Source organism: Pongo abelii, chromosome 6, assembly GCF_028885655.2.
Source record: "Pongo abelii isolate AG06213 chromosome 6, NHGRI_mPonAbe1-v2.0_pri, whole genome shotgun sequence".
Lineage (NCBI taxonomy): Eukaryota > Metazoa > Chordata > Mammalia > Primates > Hominidae > Pongo > Pongo abelii.
The window spans coordinates 61,775,637-61,799,876 of record NC_071991.2 but is presented as its reverse complement, the minus strand read 5'-3'; the positions used below and the strand labels follow the sequence as shown (position 1 = coordinate 61,799,876).

The window sequence follows — 24,240 nt, the reverse complement described above, 5'->3', positions numbered from 1 at the left end:
AAATAATCCACCTCTCCTCCACCTAAAAAATGTGAAGCAATATTGATCAGTAAAACAAAAGCAGAATGTTGACTATCATTAAGGTCGGTAGATGGGGGCTTCAGTATACTATTTTCTCAATGTGTGTACGTTTGAAAACTCCCAAAGTACAGGGTTTAAAAAGTCACTTTAAAATTCCTAAGAAAGGAATCACATTTCTACACCATCTCCCACTGAGCCATATGAGCCAGTTTTTTTTTCCCCAACATTGGAACAAGTTGTCATATCTTTAGTTCAATGCCACACCAGGTCCTTGGCTAGTGGATAAGGGATACATGTTATAAAAAGTTTGCATCCTTAAACATGTTCTCAGTACATCTAAGAGGCACACAGGAGCTGAGCAACTAAAGAAACATTTGTGTTTCCAATATCTTGTTTCTCCAGGATAGTAAATCATGCATTAAAACAATGTGCAAAAGTTCTCCAAAGTATTATATTACTTTTTGCTGATCATAAATAGGCAAATGCATCTAAGATGATCTGATTTCTAATGCAATTCAATTCTGTGAAAGTCTAAAACAAAATATTAGGTTGGTACAAAAGTAATTGGAGTTTTTGCCATTAAAAGTAGTATCTCTAAGCTATATAATAAGCAGGTGGTTTTGGACTTAGAGAGCCACAGCTCCTGCTCCTCCAGGGTAACATTTTGAGGACAATGCTATCAGAAGTTCTTCATAGCCTAAGTATTGTCTGCCACACCAACATTACAACCAAAAGGGGCCATTCTGACTAAGGCTGACCCAGCCTCAGAAAGCAAAGTACGTGATAAAATCACATCCTTCAATCTGGCTGTACTTGTTCCACTCACTGAAAATTAAGAAATACCTAGATGCCCAAGAATTTCCATTTCACACAAGAACAACTTCAAAAGCCACCTCATGACTGTGTGCATGGATCCAACCATAAATACCTACACAAGCACACACCAAAGCCAACCATATGCATCGCGGCGTAATGACTGTGTGTAAAATGAGTCAGCTGGAAGAGCAGAAGTATTTAAGATGCTGTCAAAACCCTACTTTTCTGAGATGGAGCCTCGCTCTGTGGCCTAAGCTGGAGTGCAGAGGCATGATCTTGGCCCACTGCAGTATCCACCTCCTGGGTTCAAGTAATTCACGTGCCTCAGCCTCCCGAGTAGCTGGGATTACAAGCATGTGCCACCACACAACGCTAATTTTTGTATTTTTAGTAGAGACGGGGGTTTCACCATGTTGCCCAGGTTGGTCTCGAATTCCTGACCTCAAGTGACCCACCTGCCTCAGCCTCCCAAAGTGCTGGAATTACAGGCGTGAGCCACCGCACCCAGCCCAAAACCCTGATTGTTAAACCACGATTGAAGAAATGTTCTCCATTTAAAAATTGTAACTTTTCTGCTGATAGAGAGTAACCAAAAGTAAGGACACCAACCATATTTAAGATTCAGTCACTGTGGCCGAGTAGTAGGACCCCTTCCCAGCAGTACTTGCCTTCACACAGACCCACCAGAGGAACAATTGCGAGCCCCCTGCTGAGGGGGTTCACCATCAGCATCACCAGCATGAACTGCCAGGAGTCTGATAATCCAGGATCCTTCCTGCCTTGTATTAGGAATTGTCTTCCATCATTCAAACTCACAGTACAAAAAATACAGCAGGAAGTCTTCTGAAATTAAGGTTTGAAAAGTCACTGCTATGCCAGGCATGGTGGCTCACACCTGTAATTTCAGCACTTTGGGAGGCCAAGGCAGGTGGATCACCTGAGGTCAGGAGTTCGAGACCAGCCTGGCCATTATGGTGAAACCCTGTCTCTACTAAAAATACAAAAATTAGCTGGGCTTGGTGGCAGTCACCTGTAATCCCAGCTACTCGACAGGCTGAGGCAGGAGAATGGCTTGAATCCAGGAGGTAAAGGTTGCAGTGAGCCAAGACTGCGCCACTGCACTCCAGCCTGGGTGACAGAACGAGACTCGTCTCCAAAAAAAAGTCACTGCTTCCCTAGGGATTGGCATGAAGCAAAATGCAGTCTAGGCCGGGCACGGTGGCTGAAGCCTGTAAAGCCTGTAATCCCAGCAATTTGGTTGGCCAAGACAGGTGGATCACCTGATGTCTTGAGGTCAGGAATTCAAGACCAGCCTGGCCAACATGGCAAAACCCCATCTCTACTAAAATTACGAAAATTAGCCAGGCATGGTGGCGTGTCCCTGAAGTCCCAGCTACTCGGGAGGCCGAGGCATGAGAATCGCTTGAACCCAGGAGGCAGAGGCTGCAGTCAGCCGAGATTGCACCACTGCGCTCCAGCCTGGGCGAAAGAACAAGACTCTGTCTCAAAAACAAAAACAAACACAAACAAACAAAAAAACGCAGTCTAAGTCCAAAACCACCTGCTTAATACATAGCTCAGAGATATTTTTAGACTTTTAGAGTTGAGTTGTATTAGAAATCAGATCATCTAAGATGGATTTACCTGTATGTGATCAGCAAAAGTAACATATACTTTGCAGAACTTTTGCACACTTGTATTGCATGACTTCCTATCCATAAGTATATAAAGCTAAGAAGAAATAAACAACTTGAGTTATGCCTGTTAAACTACTTTGGAAATTTTATCATGGATAAAAAGAGACTGCTGATGGTAAAGGCAGTTAAGTTCATTTCCATCATTAAATGATAATTTTTATAGAAAGTGATACTTTTGCAAAACAAAGGAGATGATGGGAGTAAAACATTTGAGCATTTGGCCAGGAAGAGGGGAACTTACACCTTCCATGGGAAAGTTTTAGGAACATTATTTTAGGAACATACTGTCATTTTGGGTGACTGTGGGAAGAGAAAGAGTGAGATGAAGATAGAGACCATATCATGACAAGACAAACTTATAAGTGGAGATTAAGCATTTACAAATTTTTATAGCAGACTGACAAGAATTTTATGTCTGTTGAATCTAATAATAAAAATCAGCTTGTCTTTTGGCTGACTTTAAGCTTTCATTGTAATAATTTATTTCCATTGTATTTTACAAAAAAGTCAGTAATCAATTAGAAATTTAAAAATAACTGGTCCTTCAACACAGCTGAGGAAGGAATGATTTAGAACAGTAATTCTCAATGGAGAAACCTTCACCCCTTAAGGAAGTGGTTTTAGAAATCTGTGGATCTTTTGGGATTAGGAAAAGGGTCCTTCACTAATATTTGATAGGCACAGACCAGGTATGTCACACATCCTGAAGTGTGCAGTACAGCTTCACACAATAAAGAGAGGTGGCCTCATGTCCTGCAAAGCCTTTGAAGGTCCTTGATATTCAGATACAGGGGAAACCCATTTAACTGACCCTATAACCTGACAAAATATTTATTGCTCAGTTTTCATATATACTGTATCTTCCAAAACTGTATCATGTAAATCAAGATACTATTATATTTTGGTCTGCTTATCACTAGAGAAAACCACTAAACTGAGAGCACACAACTTTACATTGCCTGCATATTATTCCTGTCTCAACACCAGTATTGGTCCACTGAGGATTATTCTACATATGGTACAAGCACTTGGCTATTTCATTACGCCTAAACTCTGATCATGCCTAAGTATTTATGTACTAAATTTTTTTTTGTATAAATAATTTTTATGTCTCCTTTCTGGTATTACTAGGACGTTATATTGATTTTTAAATTATAGATATATATAAGTGGGTTATATTTTCTGTGAATTTCACTTCAGGATTGTAATTGGGACATTACATAAGAGGAAATTATAGATCTCAATAAAAACACTGATTAAATTGGTGCTAAAAGTCATAAATGCGTAAGTGAACTTGCAGTAGATATTAGAAGACATCCTTATTTCTGCGTTTGAGATGACAGAAGTATATACAGTTTAGATACAGCAGCAGCTTAAAAAGGAGGTTCTGCCTAGTTTAAATCCTAATTCAGCCAATGGTAGCTGCAAGACCTTGGCAAGTTTTTCCATTTCCCAATTACTTTGTTGTTTTTAAAAATAAGAATAGCACTATTCCCTTCTATAACTAGGGTTGGCTCTAAGAATATAACAAGAAGAGAATCCATCTAGAGAGGTACTTGGCCAGGCACGGTGGCTCACAACTGTAATCCCAACACTTTGGGAGGTCAAGGGAGGAGGATCGCTTAAGCTCAGGAGTTTGAGACCAGCCTGGGCAATGTAGTAAGACCCTGTTTGTAAAAAAAAAAAAAAAAAATTTTTTCTTTTTAATTAATGGGGCACAGCGGCATGTGCCTGTAGTCCTAGCTACCTGGGAGGCCGAGGCAGGAGGATTGCCTGAGCCCAGGAGGAGTTTAAGGCTGCAGTGAGTCGTGATCGTGCCACCTCACTCCAGCCTGGGTGACAGAGTCTTGAAAAAATCAAATGGAAAAAAAAAAAGAGGTTCGCATATTGTTCTGCTCATAATCAGCACAACGCACATGTGTGATATTAAGTTAATCTAAAACCCAAAGGCAGAGTACTAAAGAGAAGGAAATGAGCTAAGAATATGAGAGTAGGCATAAAAATGAGTGAAAGACAGACAAATCAAATATAGGCCTTCTTTTAAAAAGAAATCTGAAATATCAGTCATTACCATTAGCCAGAGTAAGCTAATTAAACAATTTCAATCTTTGTATATATACCTGGACACATGTGAGAGTCTAGGAGTAGTGGACACAAAACAAGAAAAAAATCCAGCAAGATGAACATAGACATCTCTATCTGGGTTGATAGTCAAGCTTTGAAAAGCATCATACACCCTCAATTCAACCAACACTTAACTTACTAAGCACCACCTTTGTCTACCAGATTGGAATAAAAAATTGAGGAAAGGTATCTGTGAATATATACAATAGACATCTAGGCAAGATCGCAGTAAATTACAGCCTTTCTCATCCCCACATGGAAAGTAATACTGAATAGTAATTACGCAATAGTAATATTGTGTTTTGAGTAAGACAAAGTAGGCCATTCAGGAAATCAAAATACGGCGAGTGGGGGGTAGGGGTGGGGATGGCCTTAGTACTGAGAAAACTCTTGCTTTTCTGGCTGCTGATAATAAAATTAGAAACAGCATTAATAGTGCCCTGTCATTCCCAATTGGTTTACTGTTCTAAAACCCTACCAGGAGACTTTGCCCTCCCCAGTCTTAACCTTGTATATTTTGTTCATTAAAACTGGAGGTAGAAAGTTAGGAAAAGAGCAACAGGTGAAGGTTTTTATATACTTAAATTTAAAATGATGAGCACTGCACACACATCTCTAGTGCTGAGTCACATGGAAAAACTGAATACGCATTTCTTTTAAGAGGGTAAAGTCCTGTTCAGTCTTAATTCAACCAAAGGTTATCTACAAGAATAAATTTAAAAGCAAATTACTTATGAGTAGTTACTCTGTTCTTGAGAAATAAAAAATTCAAATTCACCTCTTTTGAAATTTAAAAGGCACCAAAAAACAATATTCAAAGAAACAACTTAAACTTTAGTTCCAGGTTCTAGATCCAGACAAATTTCAATAAGCACACCTTGTTTCTCCCACTGAAAGCAGTTAAAAAATCTGGACAGAAAGTATCAAACAATAATTTGAAGACTCAAAGTAAAGACAGCAGACAGACTAGGAACTCTATAGTACTACATGAGCTGAAGTGATTTGCTTCTTTTTTTCGCTCTGCTATGCCCCAGCCTAGACTCAGCAGCAAAAAACTTGCAAGTTGTTAGTGGATACAGACAGATCTTAGGAGAAACCTTGTAGTTTAGGCTGGAGAAGCAAGAAAGGGGAACCGGGCCGCACAGCAGAAGGTGAGAGAAGTGAACAGGCCTAACTGCCTGAGCCCCGCCTCCTGTCAGATCAGCAATGGCGGCGTTAGATTCTCATGCAAGTGCGTACCCTATTGTGAACTGCGCACACGAGGGATCTAGGTTGCATACTCCTTATGAGATTCTAACCAATGCCTGATGATTTGAGGTAGAACAGTTTCTATCCCGAAACCACTCCCCTTCCCCGACCATGGAAAAATTGTCTTCTACGAAACCAGTCCCTGGTGCCAAAAAGGTTGGGGATCACTGATCTAAAACTCCGATGGAGGGAAGAAGCTATAGCTCCAAGGGGATGGGTTGAACCTGTTTGCTTCTTTTCCTTCTGTTTGCCTCTCGTTAGCCCTGGACATGTATACAGTTACAGGAAGTGCACAACCACGCAAGGTATCTAAGGCCCTTGCTTTTCTGACTGGAGAATCAAAAAGGGAAGCCTCAGGGAAACAAAATACTAATCAAATTGTGTCCGGAATTGGTTCCTTCCGGTGGGTTCTGTGTCTCGCTGACTTCAAGAATGAAGCCACGGACTCCCGCAGTGAGTGTTACAGTTCTTAAAGATGGTGTGTCTGGAGTTTGTTCCTTCAGATGTTCAGATGTGTCCACAGTTTCTTCCTTCCAGTGGGTTCGTGGTCTTGCTGACTTCAGGAGTGAAGCCGCAGACCTTCGCAGTGAGTGTTACAGCTCTTAAAGGTAGTGTGGACCCAAAGAGTGAGCAGCAGCAAGATTTACTGTGAAGAGAAAAAAAACAAAGCTTCCACAGTGTGGAAGGGGACCCTGGCAGGTTGCCACTGCTGGCTTGAGTGGCCAACTTTTATTACCTTATTTGGTCCCACCCCCATCCTGCTGATTGGTCCATTTTACAGAGTGCTGATTGGTCCATTTACAAAACCTTTAGCTAGACACAGAGCACTGATTGGTGCATTTTTACAGAGTGCTGATTGGTGCATTTACAAACCTTTAGCTAGACACTGAGTGCTGACTGGGGTGTTTACAATCCTTTAGCTAGACAGAAAAGTTCTCCAAGTCCCCACCTGACCCAGAAGCCCAGCCAGCTTCACCTCTCAAAATCATGGAGACAGAGAAGCTCATTCAGCTTCAACATCATGAAGTTATTAGAAATCAATAAAACAGATAAACCTCTGCAAGGCTGATGACGATTTTAAGGGCGAGAACACAAAACTTACTAGTATCAGAACTAAAAAGTGGAGATATCACTAGAGACCCCACAGACATTAAAGGATAAGGGAATACTACAAAGCTTTATGCAACTTGTCCATGATGATGTAAAGTTATTAAAAACAAAAAGAAAAAAAGAAACAACTTGGATGAAATTGACCAATTCTTTGAACACTACAAACGACCCAAGATGAAATAACCTGAAGAACACTATAATTACTGAAGATACTGAATTTGAGCATAAGGAAAAAAAAAAAAAAAGGGCTGGGCGTGGTGGTTCACGCCTGTAATCCCAGCACTTTGGGAGGCCGAGGCAAATGGATCACCTCAGGTCAGGAGTTCGAGACCAGCCTGACCAACATGGAGAAACCCCATCTCTACTAAAAATGCAAAAATTAGATGGGCATGGTGGCGCATGTCTGTAATCCCAGCTACTTGGGAGGCCGAGGCAGGAGAATCACTTGAACCAGGAGGCAGAGGTTGTGGTGAGCCAAGATTGGGCCCTTGCACTCCAGCCTGGGCAATAAAAGCAAAACTCCGTCTCAAAAAAAGAAAAAAAAAACTTCTGAGAGAAATTGTTCAAGTGGTTTCACAGGTGAATTCTATCAAATACTTAAAGAAATAACACCAATTCAGCACAATCACTTCCAGAAAACATAAGCATGTTTTCCCAACACATTTTAAGGCTGTGTTACCCTGATAACAAAATCAATGGCAACGCAAAAAACATCAAACTACAGATCGATATCCTTCATGAGTAGAGACACAGTAAGTCCTCAACAAAAATGTTAGCAAATTAAACCAAGCAATATCTTAAAAGAATAAAATACCACAATAAAGTGGAGTTTATCATAGGAATGCAGGGTTGGTTCAACATTTGTGGGGGGGAACGGTCAATGTAATTCATTTACAGCCTAAAAACTACATGATAATATCAATTCATGCAGAAAAAGCATTTGAAAAAATCCAACATTCACTCATCATATAGATTGTCAACAAACTAGAAACAGAAGGCAATGTCTTCAACCTGATAAAGAGTATCTACAAAAAACCCACAGCTAACATTTTATGTGATGATGAAAGACAATGTTTTCTCACAAAAATTGAGGAAGGGTAAGGATGTCGACTCTCATTGGAGGTCCTAGACAGTACATTACAGCAATAAAAGAAAAGGCATACAGACTATAAAGGAATAAAACTATGCCCATTTGAATACATAATTGTCTAAGTAGAAAATCCCAAGCAATCTATTAAAAAATAAAAACCAAACTTTCAGAATTAGTAAGTTTAGCAATGTCAAAGGATATAAGGTCAACACACAAAAATTTAAAATATTTCTACATACTAAAAACAAGTGGAAGTCAAAACTTAAAAAATAATATTCGCCTACTATTTAGAAAAAACAAAAACAAAATAACAAGTGTTGGAGTGGATGTGGACAAGTTAGAACACACTTGGGCACTGTTGGTAGAAATGTAAAACGGTACAGCTGCTATGGAAAACAGTAATGGCAATTCCTGAAATAATGAAAAACATAATTGCTATAACATCTTTTTCACTGGTTTATTTAAGGAGAGGAAAAGAAGAACTGCTATAACATCCAGCAATCCCACTTCTAGGTACATACCCAAAAGAATTGAAAGCAGAGTCTCAAAGAGATATTTGTTCACCTACATTCACGGTGGCATTGATCACAATAGCCAAAAGGTAGAAGCAACCCATATGCCCATGGACAGAAGAATAAGCAAAAGGTAGAATACACAGACAAAGGAATACTACACTTAGCTTTCAAAAGAAAATTCTGACACATACTACAACAGTGGTCCCCAACTATTTTCGCACCAGGGACTGGTTTCATGGAAGACAATTTTTCCACGGACAGAGAGTGGGGATGGGGGGATGGCTTCAGGATGAAACTGTTCCACCTCAGATCATCAGGCATTAGATTCTCCTAAGCAGTGAGCAACCTAGATCCCTCAACGTGTGCAGTTCACAATAGGGTATGCATTCCTATGAGAATCTAATGCTGTCACTGATCTGTCAGGAGGCGAAGCTTAGGCAGTAATGCTTGCTCACTTGCCACTCACCTCCTGTGGTACAGCCCAGTTCCTAACAGGCCACAGACGGTACCAGTCTGAGGCCTGGGGGTTAGGGACCCCTGTGCTACAACATGGGTGAACAGCAAACTAAGTGAAATAAGCCAGTCATAAAAAGACAACTTAGTAAAGTTGATAATTATTCCAAAAGGGTTTTTTTGTTGTTAACTTATTGCAATCCCAATAAACATCCCAGCAGAATTTTTGTATATAGACTTGCTGGTTCCAAAATACATGTGGAAAAGCAAAGTAACGACAATGGCCACAATTCTGAAAAACAATAAAGTTGAAGGAATAATACTATTCAATTTTAAGACTTATAAAGACACAGTAACCAAGAAAGTGTAGTAGCAAAGGGACAGACACATAAATCAATGGGATAAGAGTCCAGAAACAGACCCACACGAATATGGTCAATTGATTTGTAACAAAAGTGTGAGGGCAATTCAATGGAAAAGGAACAATATTTTCAATTTATGGTGTTAGAATGAGACATTTACATGCAAAAAATAAAACCACAGCCTGTGAAGCATACATTACATAAAAATTAACTCAAAATGCACCATGGCTTGAGACAACAGGAGAAAACCTTCACAACTTTGATTTAGGCAAAAAGTTTTTAGACAGGACACCAAAAATACTATTCATAAAATGAGATTGGCAGAAATGAATACACTGAACCTTCATTAAAATTTAAAACTTTTGGCCAGGTGCGATGGTTCAAGCCTCTAATCCCCGCACTTTGGGAGGCCAAGATGGGTTGATCACCTGAGGTCAGGAGTTTGAGGCTAGCCTGGCCAACATGGTGAAATCCCATCACTACTAAAAATACAAAAATTAGCCAGGCATGTTGGTGGGCACCTGTAATCCCAGCTACTCAGGAGGCTGAGACACAAGAATCGCTTGAACCAAGGAGGCAGAGGTTGCAGTGAGCCGAGATCGCACCATTGCACTCCAGCCTGGGTGACAGAACGACACTCCATCTTAAAAAAATTTTTTAAATAAAGATACAAAAGAAAAAAAAATAGCCAGGTGTGGTGGTACGCACCTGTAGTCCCAGCTACCGGGGAGGCTGAGATGGGAGAATCACCTGAGCCTGGGAAGTCAAGGCTGCAGTGAGCTGTGATTGCACCACTGCACTCCAGCCTGGGCGATAGGAGTGAAGATTCTGTCTCAATCAACTGATAAAGGGCATGATGACCTTTAAGATGATCATATCCAGAAAAATGACAGAAGCACAGGACAGAAGTCCAGGCAGCATAGCACAAAAGACATGGGGTAAACATGGAGGGAGCAGGGTGGGGTCAGAAATGCTTGCCTCATACACCATTCATATATACCGGTTATAGAGAACTCTGGTATTCCCCCCGCACACCCATCACCAGATTACTTCTAATGATGTAAAGTCTGGCCCATCCCAGAGCAGCCATGCATGAAGAACTCTACTGTCTACAGTTCTTTAAACAGAGAACTTTACTAATAACTTCCCCAAGGAAATTCATTCATCACTCATAACCATACATTACTTCCAGACCTGGGGAGGATCCAGTTTCTATTGGCTTCACTGTCAAGCTTTTCAGAGGCATGTTGAAACCAAATGATAATAACTAGAAGAAACAAGAACAACCCTTTGGGAGGAAGTTTTCTGTTAGAGCAACCTGACTGAGAGCAGACACTAACACTTTCCAGCTGCATGATCCTGGACAAGCTACTTCACCTCTCTGTACCACCATTGCCTTATCTGTAAAGTGGGGACATGGGACTGCTGTGAAGATTAAAACATGTTAATTCAGTGCCCGGCACATAAGTGCCTAGTAAGTGTCAGCTACTTATTGGCCAAGTGCTCAAAGTCAGGCCACTGAGAAGAAGAAAGGCACCTACAGAGAACACAGTTTATCTGCTATTTATTTAGAACTCCAAGCTGTCTGCTATAAAGGCAACCTTTAAACTGGTTATTTCTAATATTTAACATCTCTGACTCCCATTACTTCTTCTTGCTCAGTTCATGGATAATCTCATTGTCACTGTTTCTACAGATGTTTTCTTCTGTTGAGTTAAAGCACCTCATGGTGTTAGCTTTAGGTTGCCAATTACACTTAAAATGCTTCTCAGCCAGGCACATTGACTCATGCCTGTAATCCTAGCACTTTGGGAGGCCAAAGTGGGTGGATCACTTGAGGTCAGGAGTTTGAGACCAGCCTGGTCAACATGGTGAAACCCTGTCTCTACTAAAAATACAAAAATTATGCGGGCGTGGTGGCACACACCTGTAATCCCAGCTACTCAGGAGGCTGAGGCGGAGAATGGCTTGAACCCAGGAGGTGGAGACTGTAGTGAGCAGAGATCACGCCACTGCACTCCAGCCTGGGCAACAACTGTGAAATGCTGTCTCAAAAGATAAGTAAATAAAATGCTTCTCAAATTTCTATTTGACATTAAGTCCTGTATCCATATGGACCAAGTAGCACCTAACACAGCACCAAAAACAATCAGCAGTTGGACAGATGAATGACAGTTCCTGCCCTTTTTTTTTTTTTTTTTTCCAAATACTTTAAGGTTTAGGGTACATGTGCACAATGTGCAGGTTAGTTACATATGTATACATGTGCCATGCTGGTGTGCTGCACCCATTAACTCGCCATTTAGCATTAGGTATATCTCCTAATGCTATCCCTCCCCCCTTCCCCCACCCCACAACAGTCCCCAGAATGTGATGTTCCCCTTCCTGTGTCCATGTGTTCTCATTGTTCAATTCCCATCTATGAATGAGAACACGCGGTGTTTGGTTTTTTGTCCTTGCGATAGTTTACTGAGAATGATGATTTCCAATTTCATCCATGTCCCTACAAAGGACATGAACTCATCATTTTTTATGGCTGCATAGTATTCCATAGTGTATATGTGCCACATTTTCTTAATCCAGTCTATTGTTGTTGGACATTTGGGTTGGTTCCAAGTCTTTGCTATTGTGAATAGTGCTGCAATAAACATACGTGTGCATGTGTCTTTATAGCAGCATGATTTATAGTCCTTTGGGTATATACCCAGTAATGGGATGGCTGGGTCAAATGGAATTTCTAGTTCTAGATCCCTGAGGAATCGCCACACTGACATCCACAATGGTTGAACTAGTTTACAGTCCCACCAATAGTGTAAAAGTGTTCCTATTTCTCCACATCCTCTCCAGCACCTGTTGTTTCCTGACATTTTAATGAATGCCATTCTAACTGGTGTGAGATGGTATCTCATTGTGGTTTTGATTTGCATTTCTCTGATGGCCAGTGATGATGAGCATTTTTTCATGTTTTTTGGCGGCATAAATGTCTTCTTTTGAGAAGTGTCTGTTCATATCCTTCGCCCACTTTTCAATGGGGTTGTTTGTTTTTTTCTTGTAAATTTGTTGGAGTTCATTGTAGATTCTGGATATTAGCCCTTTGTCAGATGAGTAGGTTGCGAACATTTTCTCCCATTTTGTAGGTTGCCTCTTCACTCTGATGGTAGTTTCTTTTGCTGTGCAGAAGCTCTTTAGTTTAATTAGATCCCATTTGTCAATTTTGGCTTTTGTTGCCATTACTTTTGGTGTTTTAGACATGAAGTCCTTGCCCATGCCTATGTCCTGAATGGTAATGCCTAGGTTTTCTTCTACGGTTTTTATGGTTTTAGGTCTAACGTTTAAGTCTTTAATCCATCTTGAATTAATTTTTGTATAAGGTGTAAGGAAGGGATCCAGTTTCAGTCTTCTACATATGGCTAGCTAGTTTTCCCAGCACCATTTATTAAATAGGGAATCCTTTCCCCATTGCTTGTTTTTGTCAGGTTTGTCAAAGATCAGATGGTTGTAGATATGCAGCGTTATTTCTGTGGGCTCTGTTCTGTTCCATTGATCTATATCTCTGTTTTGGTATCAGTACCATGCTGTTTTGGTTACTGTAGCCTTGTAGTATAGTTTGAAGTCAGGTAGCGTGATGCCTCCAGCTTTGTTCTTTTGGCTTAGGACTGACTTGGTGATGCGGTCTCTTTTTTGGTTCCATATGAACTTTAAAGTAGTTTTTTCCAATTCTGTGAAGAAAGTCATTGGTAGCTTGATGGGGATTAATTACCTTGGGCAGTATGGCCATTTTCACGATATTGATTCTTCCTGCCCATGAGCATGGAATGTTCTTCCATTTGTTTGTATCCTCTTTTATTTCATTTAGCAGTGGTTTATAGTTCTCCTTGAAGAGGTCCTTCACGTCCCTTATAAGTTGGATTCCTAAGCATTTTATTCTCTTTGAAGCAATTGTGAATGGGAGTTCACTCATGATTTGGCTCTCTGTTTGTCTGTTATTGGTGTATAGGAATGCTTGTGATTTTTGTACATTGATTTTGTATCCTGAGACTTTGCTGAAGTTGCTTATCAGCTTAAGGAGATTTTGGGCTGAGACGATGGGGTTTTCTAGATATACAATCATGTCATCTGCAAACAGGGACAATTTGATTTCCTCTTTTCCTAATTGAATACCCTTTATTTCCTTCTCCTGCCTGATTGCCCTGGCCAGAACTTCCAACACTATGTTGAATAGGAGTGCTGAGAGAGGGCATCCCTGTCTTGTGCCAGTTTTCAAAGGGAACGCTTCCAGTTTTTGCCCATTCAGTATGATATTGGCTGTGGGTTTGTCATAGATAGCTCTTATTATTTTGAGATATGTCCCATCAGTACCTAATTTATTGAGAGTTTTTAGCATGAAGGGTTGTTGAATTTTGTCAAAGGACTTTTCTGCATCTATTAAGATAATCATGTGGTTTTTGTCTTTGGTTCTGTTTATATGCTGGATTACATTTATTGATTTGCGTATATTGAACCAGCCTTGCATCCCAGGGATGAAGCCCACTTGATCATGGTGGATAAGCTTTTTGATGTGCTGCTGGATTCGGTTTGCCAGTATTTTATTGAGAATTTTTGCATCAATGTTCATCAAGGATACTGGTCTAAAATTCTCTTTTTTGGTTGTGTCTCTGCCCGGCTTTGGTATCAGGATGATGCTGGCCTCATAAAATGAGTTAGGGAGGATTCCCTCTTTTTCTATTGATTGGAATAGTTTCAGAAGGAATGGTACCAGTTCCTCCTTGTACCTCTGGTAGAATTCGGCTGTGAATCCATCTGGTCCTGGACTCGTTTTGGTTGGTAAGCTATTGATTATTGCCACAATTTCAGATCCTGTTATTGGTCTATTCAGAGATTCAACTTCTTCCTGGTTTAGTCTTGGGAGGGTGTATGTGTCGAGGAATTTATCCATTTCTTCTAGATTTTCTAGTTTACTTACGTAGAGGTGTTTGTAGTATTCTCTGATGGTAGTTTGTATTTCTGTGGGATTGGTGGTGATATCCCCTTTATCATTTTTTATTGCATCTATTTGATTCTTCTTTTTTTCTTTATTAGTCTTGCCAGCAGTCTATCAATTTTGTTGATCCTTTCAAAAAACTAGCTCCTGGATTCATTAATTTTTTGAAGGGCTTTTTGGTCTCTATTTCCTTCAGTTCTGCTCCGATTTTAGTTATTTCTTGCCTTCTGCTAGCTTTTGAATGTGTTTGCTCTTGCTTTTCTAGTTCTTTTAATTGTGATGTCAGGGTGTCAATTTTGGATCTTTCCTGCTTTCTCTTGTGGGCATTTAGTGCTATAAATTTCCCTCTACACACTGCTTTGAATGTGTCCCAGAGATTCTGGTACGTTGTGTCTTTGTTCTCATTGGTTTTAAAGAACATCTTTATTTCTGCCTTCATTTTTTTATGTACCCAGTAGTGATTCAGGAGCAGATTGTTCAGTTTCCATGTAGTTGAGCGGTTTTGAGTGAGTTTCTTAATCCTGAGTTCTAGTTTGATTGCACTGTGGTCTGAGAGACAGTTTGTTATCATTTCTGTTCTTTTACATTTGCTGAGGAGAGCTTTACTTCCAACTATGTGGTCAATTTTGGAATAGGTGTCGTGTGGTGCTGAAAAAAATGTATATTCTGTTGATTTGGGGTAGACAGTTCTGTAGATGTCTATTAGGTCTGCTTGGTGCAGAGCTGAGTTCAATTCCTGGGTATCCTTGTTAACTTGCTGTCTCGTTGATCTGTCTAATGTTGACAGTGGGGTGTTAAAGTCTCCCATTATTATTGTGTGGGAGTCTAAGTCTCTTTGGAGGTCACTCAGGACTTGCTTTATGAATCTGGGTGCTCCTGTATTGGATGCATATATATTTAGGATAGTTAGCTCTTCTTGTTGAACTGATCCCGTTACCATTATGTAATGGCCTTCTTTGTCTCTTTTGATCTTTGTTGGTTTAAAGTCTGTTTTATCAGAGACTAGGATTGCAACCCCTGCCTTTTTTTGTTTTCCATTTGCTTGGTAGATCTTCCTCCATCCTTTTATTTTGAGCCTATGTGCGTCTCTGCACATGAGATGGGTTTCCTGAATACAGCACACTGATGGGTCTTGACTCTTTATCCAATTTGCCAGTCTGTGTCTTTTAATTGGAGCATTTAGTCCATTTACATTTAAAGTTAATATTGTTATGTGTGAATTTGATCCTGTCATTATGATGTTAGCTGGTTATTTTGCTCCTTAGTTGATGCAGTTTCTTCCTAGTCTCCATGGTCTTTACATTTTGGCATGATTTTGCAGCGGCTGGTACCGGTTGTGCCTTTCCATGTTTAGTGCTTCCTTCAGGAGCTCTTTTAGGGCAGTCCTGGTGGTGACAAAATCTCTCAGCCTTTGCTTGTCTGTAAAGTATTTTATTTCTCCTTCACTTATGAAGCTTAGTTTGGCTGGATATGAAATTCTGGGTTGAAATTCTTTTCTTTAAGAATGTTGAATATTGGCCCCCACTCTCTTCTGGTTTGTAGAGTTTCTGCCAAGAGATCCGCTGTTATTCTGATGGGCTTCCCTTTGATGGTAACCCGACCTTTCTCTCTGGCTGCCCTTAACATTTTTTCCTTCATTTCAACTTTGGTGAATTATGTGTCTTGGAGTTGCTCTTCTCGAGGAGTATCTTTGTGGTGTTCTCTGTATTTCCTGAATCTGAATGTTGGTCTGCCTTGCTAGATTGGAGAAGTTCTCCTGGATAATATCCTGCAGAGTGTTTTCCAACTTGGTTCCATTCTCCCCGTCACTTTCAGGTACACCAATCAGACGCAGATTTGGTCTTTTCACATAGTCCCATATTTCTTGGAGGCTTTGTTCGTTTCTTTTTATTCTTTTTTCTCTAAACTTCCCTTCTCGCTTCCTTTCATTCATTTTGTCTTCCATCACTGACACCCTTTCTTCCAGTTGATCGCATCAGCTCCTGAGGCTTCTGCATTCTTCACATAGTTCTCGAGCCTTGGCTTTCAGCTCCATCAGCTCCTTTAAGCACTTCTCTGTATTGGTTACTCTAGTTATACATTCGTCTAAAGTTTTTTCAAAGTTTTCAACTTCTTTGCCTTTGGTTTGAATTTCCTCCTGTAGCTCGGAGTAGTTTGATCATCTGAAGCCTTCTTCTCTCAACTCGTCAAAGTCATTCTCCATCCAGCTTTGTTCCGTTGCTGGTGAGGAACTGCGTTCTTTTGGAGAAGGAGAGGCGCTCTGCTATTTAGAGTTTCCAGTTTTTCTGCTCTGTTTTTTCCCCATCTTTGTGGTTTTAACTACTTTTGTCTTTGATGATGGTGTTGTACAGATGGGTTTTTGGTGTGGATGTCCTTTCTGTTTGTTAGTTTTCCTTCCAACAGACAGGACCCTCAGCTACAGGTCTGTTGGAGTTTGCTAGAGGTCCACTCCAGACCCTGTTTGCCTGGGTATCAGCAGCCGTGTCTGCAGAACCGTGGATTTTCGTGATCTGCGAATGCTGCTGTCTGATCGTTCCTCTGGAAGTTTTGTCTCAGAGGAGTACCCAGCCGTGTGAGGTGTCAGTCTGCCCCTACTGGGGGGTGCCTCCCAGTTAGGCTGCTCGGGGGTCAGGGGTCAGGGACCCACTTGAGGAGGCAGTCTGCCCGGTCTCAGATCTCCAGCTGCATGCTGGGAGAACCACTGCTCTCCTCAAAGCTGTCAGACAGGGACATTTAAGTCTGCAGAGGTTACTGCTGTCTTTTTGTTTGTCTGTGCCCTACCCCCAGAGGTGGAGCCTACAGAGGCAGGCAGGTCTCCTTGAGCTGTGGTGGGCTCCACCCAGTTCAAGCTTCCAGGCTGCTTTGTTTACCTAAGCGAGCCTAGGCAATGGCAGGCGCCCCTCCCCCAGCCTCACTGCCACCTTGCAGTTTGATCTCAGACTGCTGTGCTAGAAATCAGCGAGACTCCGTGGGCGTAGGACCCTCCGAGCCAGGTGCGGGTTATAATCTCCTGATGCGCCATTTCCTAAGCCCATCAGAAAAGTGCAGTATTCGGGTGGGAGTGGCCCGATTTTCCAGGTGCCGTCTGTCACCCCTTTCCTTGACCAGGAAAGGGAACTCCCTGACCCCTTGGGCTTCCCCAGTGAGGCAATGCCTCGCCCTGCTTCGGGTGGCGCACGGTGCACTGCACCCACTGTCCTGCGCCCACTGTCTGGCACTCCCTAGTGAGATGAACCCGGTACCTCAGATGGAAATGCAGAAATCACCCGTCTTCTGCGTCGCTGACGCTGGGAACTGTAGACCGGAGCTGTTCCTATTCGGCCATCTTGGCTCCTCCTCCCACTTCCAGTTCCTGCCTTTAAAGATGCCAGCATCCAGCAGGGATGTCACCTAATTCACTCCGTGGTCCCTGCCTACTCTCTTCCCCAGGAAGTCATCTACCTCCCCACAAACCTCAAGACAGCTTTCCACTTCTCAGCACACGTTCATCCACAGCTTACAGTGGGGTGTCTCTGAGCTATTTTATATTAACTATGGTATTGTTTTGTTTTTCCTCCAGACTAGATAACATGGCATCACTACTTTTCCATTTACTTATTTCTTCACTACTTTCCCACTTATTTCTTTTTTTTTTTTTTTTTTTTAGTAGAGTCTCGCCTGTCGCCCAGGAGTACAGTGGCACAATTTCAGCTCACTGCAATGTCTGCATCCTAGGCTCAAGCAATTTTTGTGCCTCAGCCTCCTGAGTAGCTAAGATTACAGGCATGCGCTACCATGCCTGGCTAATTTTTGTATTTATAGTAGAGATAGGGTTTTGCCATGTTGGCCAGGCTGGTCTCGAACTCCTGGCCTCAAGTGATTTGCCTGCCTCAGCCTCCCAAAGTACTGGGATTACAGGCCTGAGCCACCATACCAGGCCTACTTATTTCTTCTAAATAAGGAATACTTAGTTTCCCTTCTTTGACCAGAGCCTCACTTAATACTCATCTTCCCAGATCAATGAAGTCCAGGAAAAAAAACAAATATGCAAGTGTTGAAGTAAAACCAAGAAACGTTCTGAATTTTCTAGCAAGACTGTGATTTTAAAGTATGTATTCCCCATAAGTACCTGTCAGATCACGTATTCAAATCTTTGCTCAGAAAACAGTCATTACAGTCATGAGTGATGTGGGGGCCCCACCAGTATGGAGAACCTGGCGATGCAGGTGACTAACTGTAGCACAGGCTGTTTCCCCACACAGTAAACATAGGGAAATATTGTTTCACCTTCCTCATCAGCCCCCAAAATGACAACCTTCCTTGCCCTTTCCTCTAGGACCACTTCATTTACCTAATGTCTTCCTTTACATAAGGTTTTATGCTTCACTTCAGGGAAGGTACGCCCAGCTTTGGGCATTTTTTGAGTACTTACTAGGAGTTTTGATTCTTTTGATTGGAGAGTAGTTTCAAGAAAATAACATTAGCAGAAACTGAGAAATCCTTTCCTTAAGACTCTGGCCTGTTTTTTTTGTTTTTTTTTTTGTTTTTGAGACAAGAGTCTCGCTTTGTCACCCAGGCTGGAGTGCAGTGGTGCGATCTTGGCTCACTGCAACCTCTGCCTCCTGGGTTCAAGAGGTTCTCCTGACTCAACCTTCCTAGTAGCTGGGATTACAAGCCTGTGCCACCACGCCTGGCTAATTTCTGTATTTTTAGTAAAGATGGGGTTTCTCCATGTTGGCCAGGCTGGTCTATCTCCTGACCTCAAGTGACCCACCTGCCTTGGCCTCCCAAAGTGCTGGGATTACAGGCGTGAGTCACTGCAACTGGCCCTACTTACTGTGTATTTTCTACATACAAAAAGACATTCCTGCCGGGCGCGGTGGCTCACGCCTGTAATCCCAGCACTTTGGGAGGCTGAGATAAACAGATCACTTGAGGTCAGGAGTTCGAGACCAGCCTGGTCAACATGGTGTAACCACGTCTCTACTAAAAATACAAAACTCAGCCGGGTGTGGTGGCAGGCACCTGTAATCCCAGCTACTCAGGAGGCTGAGGCAGAAGAATTGCTTGAACCCAGGAGGCGGAGGTTGCAGTGAGCCGAGGTCGCATCACTGCACTCCAGCCTCAGTGAAAGAGCAAGACTCCGTCTCAAAAACAAAACAACAACAACAAAACATTCCTTAAATTTAGAAAATGGAGCCCACTTGAGAAATTGGGTAGGCAAAAGAAAAAAATATCTAAAGGTGTTTAACATCAAGTACTCCACTAAGGCTTTCTCCCAAAGCCCTACCTTTATCCATTTAAGGAAGGGCTCTCAAATCCTCCTCCTAATGTACACCTCCCTTGTGGCATCTGAACATCCACATCGTTGTCTGCTGGGACTGTTTCTGTGGAGGAACCCTTCCAGTCTGGTCACACTGAGTCTACTCTTCAGGTACCTCAGGCAAAACAGTGATGGATGGATGAGAAACCATTTTCCCTTATTTCTCTGCTATATTCCATATATTTGGGAGAAAACAAACCTACCTAATTCTCTAGCAGTGAGTCCTTCAGAAAGTCTGTAATCCCAGCACTTTGGGAGGCCAAGGCGGGCAGATCACAAGGTCAAGAGATCAAGACCATCCTGGCTAACACTGTGAAACCCCGTCTCTACTAAAAATACAAAAAATTAGCTGGGCGTGGTGGCGCACACCTGTAGTCCCAGCTACTCGGGAGGCTGAAGCAGGAGAATCACTTGAACCTGGGAGGCGGAGGTTGCAGTCAGCCAAGATTGCACCATTCCACTCCAGCCCGGGCAACGAGAGCAAAACTCCATCTCAAAAAAACAAACAAACAAACAAACAAAAAAACATACAAAGTGACCCTTCTCAAAAAGGAAATAGTGTTCCCTCAAGTCTTTAAGGAAAGAAACACCTAACAACAGCAGCCCATCTTATTCCTAATGAACTCTCAATAAAATTGTTTTTGTTGATCAATATGTAAATAATCATTAAATTTTTAAAGGGAGTCAAAGGTGAAGAATTCCAAAGTCTAGTTCTAAGCATCTTACGATTCAGTATGTGCTCTTGCTTAATTAACTTTATCTTGCGTGCCCGTATTTGCCCATTTGAAAACAGAGATAATCCACTAACTTGACACTACCTCAAAGGACAATGAGGAGAGTAAAGTGAAATACAAAAATTAAGAAAAGTTAGATATGGCAAATACCCAGAATAAGGGAAAATGCAATAAACTAAAAGCTAAATTCTCTAAATTTGAAGAGATTATGAATGAATTAAAAGGAAACTCTGCCCATAGCCGATATGCTAGTACTCTAATAATTTACTTAAACTTGGTTTCTACCATTTGGCTATTTCACAGAAAGCTACATTATACCAGATGTAGCTCCTGAACAAAAAAAATCATATTAAATTACATTTTAAATCATATTTAATATGGCTCATCTTAAAATAAGGGGATCAAACTAGTAATCTTGCTATTACAACACTTGAGGACCTATCCCCCAAGCTACTGAATTCCCTAAATAAATGTTAATCTAAAACAGGAACGTGTAAAAAGTTTAATCTTATAACCCACCATTTCCATCTATAAAGTATATTTTAGTGCATTATATAACTTGCAATATATTCAGCATATACCAAAAACCAACCCCTTCCTACAAAGCTTAATCTCAATAATACTGTTTTGAAGATAAATATTCTCAGCACAAATCACCTGTGACCAACTGAGAAACCTTGGAGAATCAGACTTAGATCAACTTCCCACCAAACTAACCTTTTAACCAAACTTTGCATTTTGATGGGGGTTATGATTTAGTGACTCATCAAATGTCATTTTAGAAGACTAGTCTAAAACACACAAAACTAGTTACTCTTGATTTTTTTTATATTAGAAATACATAAAAGCTAAGCAGTTTCTCTGCACCACCCTCTCCAAGGTGGGTTTTAAGAACTTTCAGGTTCCATTGTCTGAAGAGTCAAAAGACATTTTCTTTTATCCCTTCAACTACTGGTGTCTCAAATTCTCACCATGACATCATTATTATGCTTTGGAAATTGCTGACACAGGCTATTCAATTGTCCTAAATAGTTTGTGCTTATGCATATTACACAATCAGTGCAGTGCCACCGTCTGAGCAAAAGGAAGCAGAATAACATTTTAAAGTAAAAGCACAAAATAGCAGGTATTTGTCTTTTTAAAACTTTGCCAAGATAGGAACTTCATATTTAAATACAACTGGCAAACTCATCAGAAAGAACTGAAATCAACAAAATCCTGTTGGGAAGGGAATGAATGAGAAAGATTACCCAGTTACCCAAGAATATATTTCAATTTTTGGTTTCTTATCCCAAAGAGCAGATTTTTAAAAGATATACTGTGCCCTTATGAAGAAAAACCCAAGGCACGGGTCATAAGAGAAGAATTTTATGTTCTAGCATACCCAAGAGTTGAGGAAAGGAGAAAAAGCTTTGAAAAAACTAACAGCAATAGGCTTCCATACTTAGATCTGAATTTTAAATATAGAAATTCTTACCTCCCACTGTAAATGAGGCGGGATATTTCGTATCTGAAGTTTCCGAATCCTGCAGAAGAATTAAAATGTTTTTTAAAAGAAAAAAAACATAAAAGCAAAACAATAATAGCCAACATGGAAGTTTAGAAACTACTTAAAATATTAACTCTATATTAATTACAAACCAATATCTATTAAGAAAATACAGCCCAAGAAGGAAAAGCAAAGAAGCAAAGTCAAAAAATGCATAGAGACCATTTGGAGATCCGGCATTTATTGGACTGTTATGACGTATTTTAAAAGCCACTAAAATTGGCAGATAGGATGTTTAAAACACACTTATCTGATGACTACATTCTAAGTTCAAATCCTTTAGCTTCAAATTAGGCATCCCAGGACACAAACAAGGCCTTAGTCCAGGTGATCTTACTCTGACCGTCACAGCTAAGGAGTCCATGGATAAAATTCAGGGAAATAAAAATGAGGTGTGGGTGGGAGGAAATTACACATTTATCTTCACTATCCCCTAAATGAAATTTAACACGTCCTTCAATTATGAATGCTGACACTAAACCACAGAATTACAGTACTTGTAATTTTGACATCAATATAAATCAGATATTTTCATACCACATTAGACTGTTGGAGATCTTTATCATCTATACTCATTACTGTGAAACTTAGATGTGTTGCTAGAACTTGTTGCTTATTATATTAAGCACCTATCACTAAGTTTTAACATTCTGCTAACTACATTTCAAAATAATTGGTTTCCTTTATAATCCTACATATTTTATGCATTTTAAAACATCCTGAGGCCAGGCACAGTGGCTCATGCCTGTAATCCCAGCACTTTGGGTGGCCGAGGCAGGTGGATCACTTGAGGTCTGGAGTTCAGGACCAGACTGGCCAACATGGTGAAACCCCTTCTCTACTAAAATTACAAAAAATTAGCTGGGCATGGTGGCAGGTGCCTATAGTCCCAGCTACTCCAGAGGCTGAGGCAGGAGAATCGCTTGAACCTGGGAGGCGGAGGTTGCGGTGAGCCAAGATTGCATCACGGCACTGCATCCTGGGCGACAGAGCGAGACTCCATCTCAAAAAAATAAAAAATAAGACATACTGAAACGTAAGAAGAGATCCATAGGTTTCAGACTGCTAAAGGAGTGCACAGTACAGAAAATGTTAAGAATCAGCACCTTATTTCAAATGCCTCCCTACACATGTATATATGTATGTATAACGGAAGGAAGAGGGCGACACATATAACACAACTGCATGTTAACTATATGAGACTATACCAAAGAAGTCACACGCCAGTCACCTCCTTTGAAGGAGGAAGAATTTATAGTCAACTAACTATTAAAAACAAAATAAAACAAAAACTAGCAATTGAGCTTGACATCTCAAGTGAAATAAATTACTTAACTTCCAAAATTAGAACTACGGGACAGGCCTTGTGGCTCATGCCTGTAATCCCAGCACTTTAGGAGGATCACTTGAGCCCAGGAGTTCCAGACCAGCCTGGTCAACATAGCCAAACCCCATCTCTACAAAAATCTTTAAAAAAATTTTTTTAAACTAGCTGGGCGTGGTGTTGCATGCTTGTAGTACCAGCTACTCAGGAGACTGAGATGGAAGGATTGCTTGAGACCAGGAGTTCAAAGCTACAGTGAACTGTGACTGCACCACTGCAATCCAGCCTGGGCAACAGAGTGACACCCTGTCTCGAGAAGAAAAAAGAAAAATAAAAAATAGAAAAAAACAAAGAACTATAGTGAACTTCTCTTTCCAGGTCAAATAATCCACAATTTTGAAGCATCTGAGGAAAACACCAGTTTAGTCTAGATTCATAACCTAGTTTAGTCCTTTGCCTCTTCCCTTTCCCCAAAAGGGTGAGAACAAACAAATACCACAGCTGCCATTGATCACTTCGAGAACATCAAAGAAAACTCAGATTAACTAAACTCAGGTACATCCTGTCTACAATCATAAAATAGAGGAGGGAAGGAAGAGAAGCACTTTTACATTATTTTCATGACAAAGTAAAAGCACAGTCAACAGGGTAAAATATACCAAAGAGATAAAAGAGAATGCCAGTTTAAGAGAAAAAAAAAAAACCCAAACTATAGCTAGTATAGGTTTACAGACAAAATGCTGGTTTGGGATTTGTTTCAAAATAACTCATGTGGTAATAACTGTTAAAGCTTCAGGACAGGTAACTCTCTGCTTTTATGTAAGTTTTATATTTTCTTTTTCTGTTTTGTGTGTGTGACAGGAGTCTCGCTCTGTCGCCCATGCTGGAATTCAGTGGCACAATCTCAGCTCACT

General features: G+C 40.8%; 1 protein-coding gene across 1 annotated transcript in view; it reads right to left on the bottom strand.

Annotated features, from left to right (window-relative positions):
- The window catches only part of IGF2BP3 (insulin like growth factor 2 mRNA binding protein 3), a 155,872-nt gene that overhangs the window by 83,490 nt on the left and 48,142 nt on the right, over positions 1 to 24,240 (bottom strand). The window contains exon 3 of the mRNA XM_024249765.3: positions 21,931 to 21,979. Within this exon, the coding sequence (XP_024105533.1) occupies positions 21,931 to 21,979 (49 nt within the window). The remainder of the gene's footprint in view (positions 1 to 21,930; positions 21,980 to 24,240) is intronic.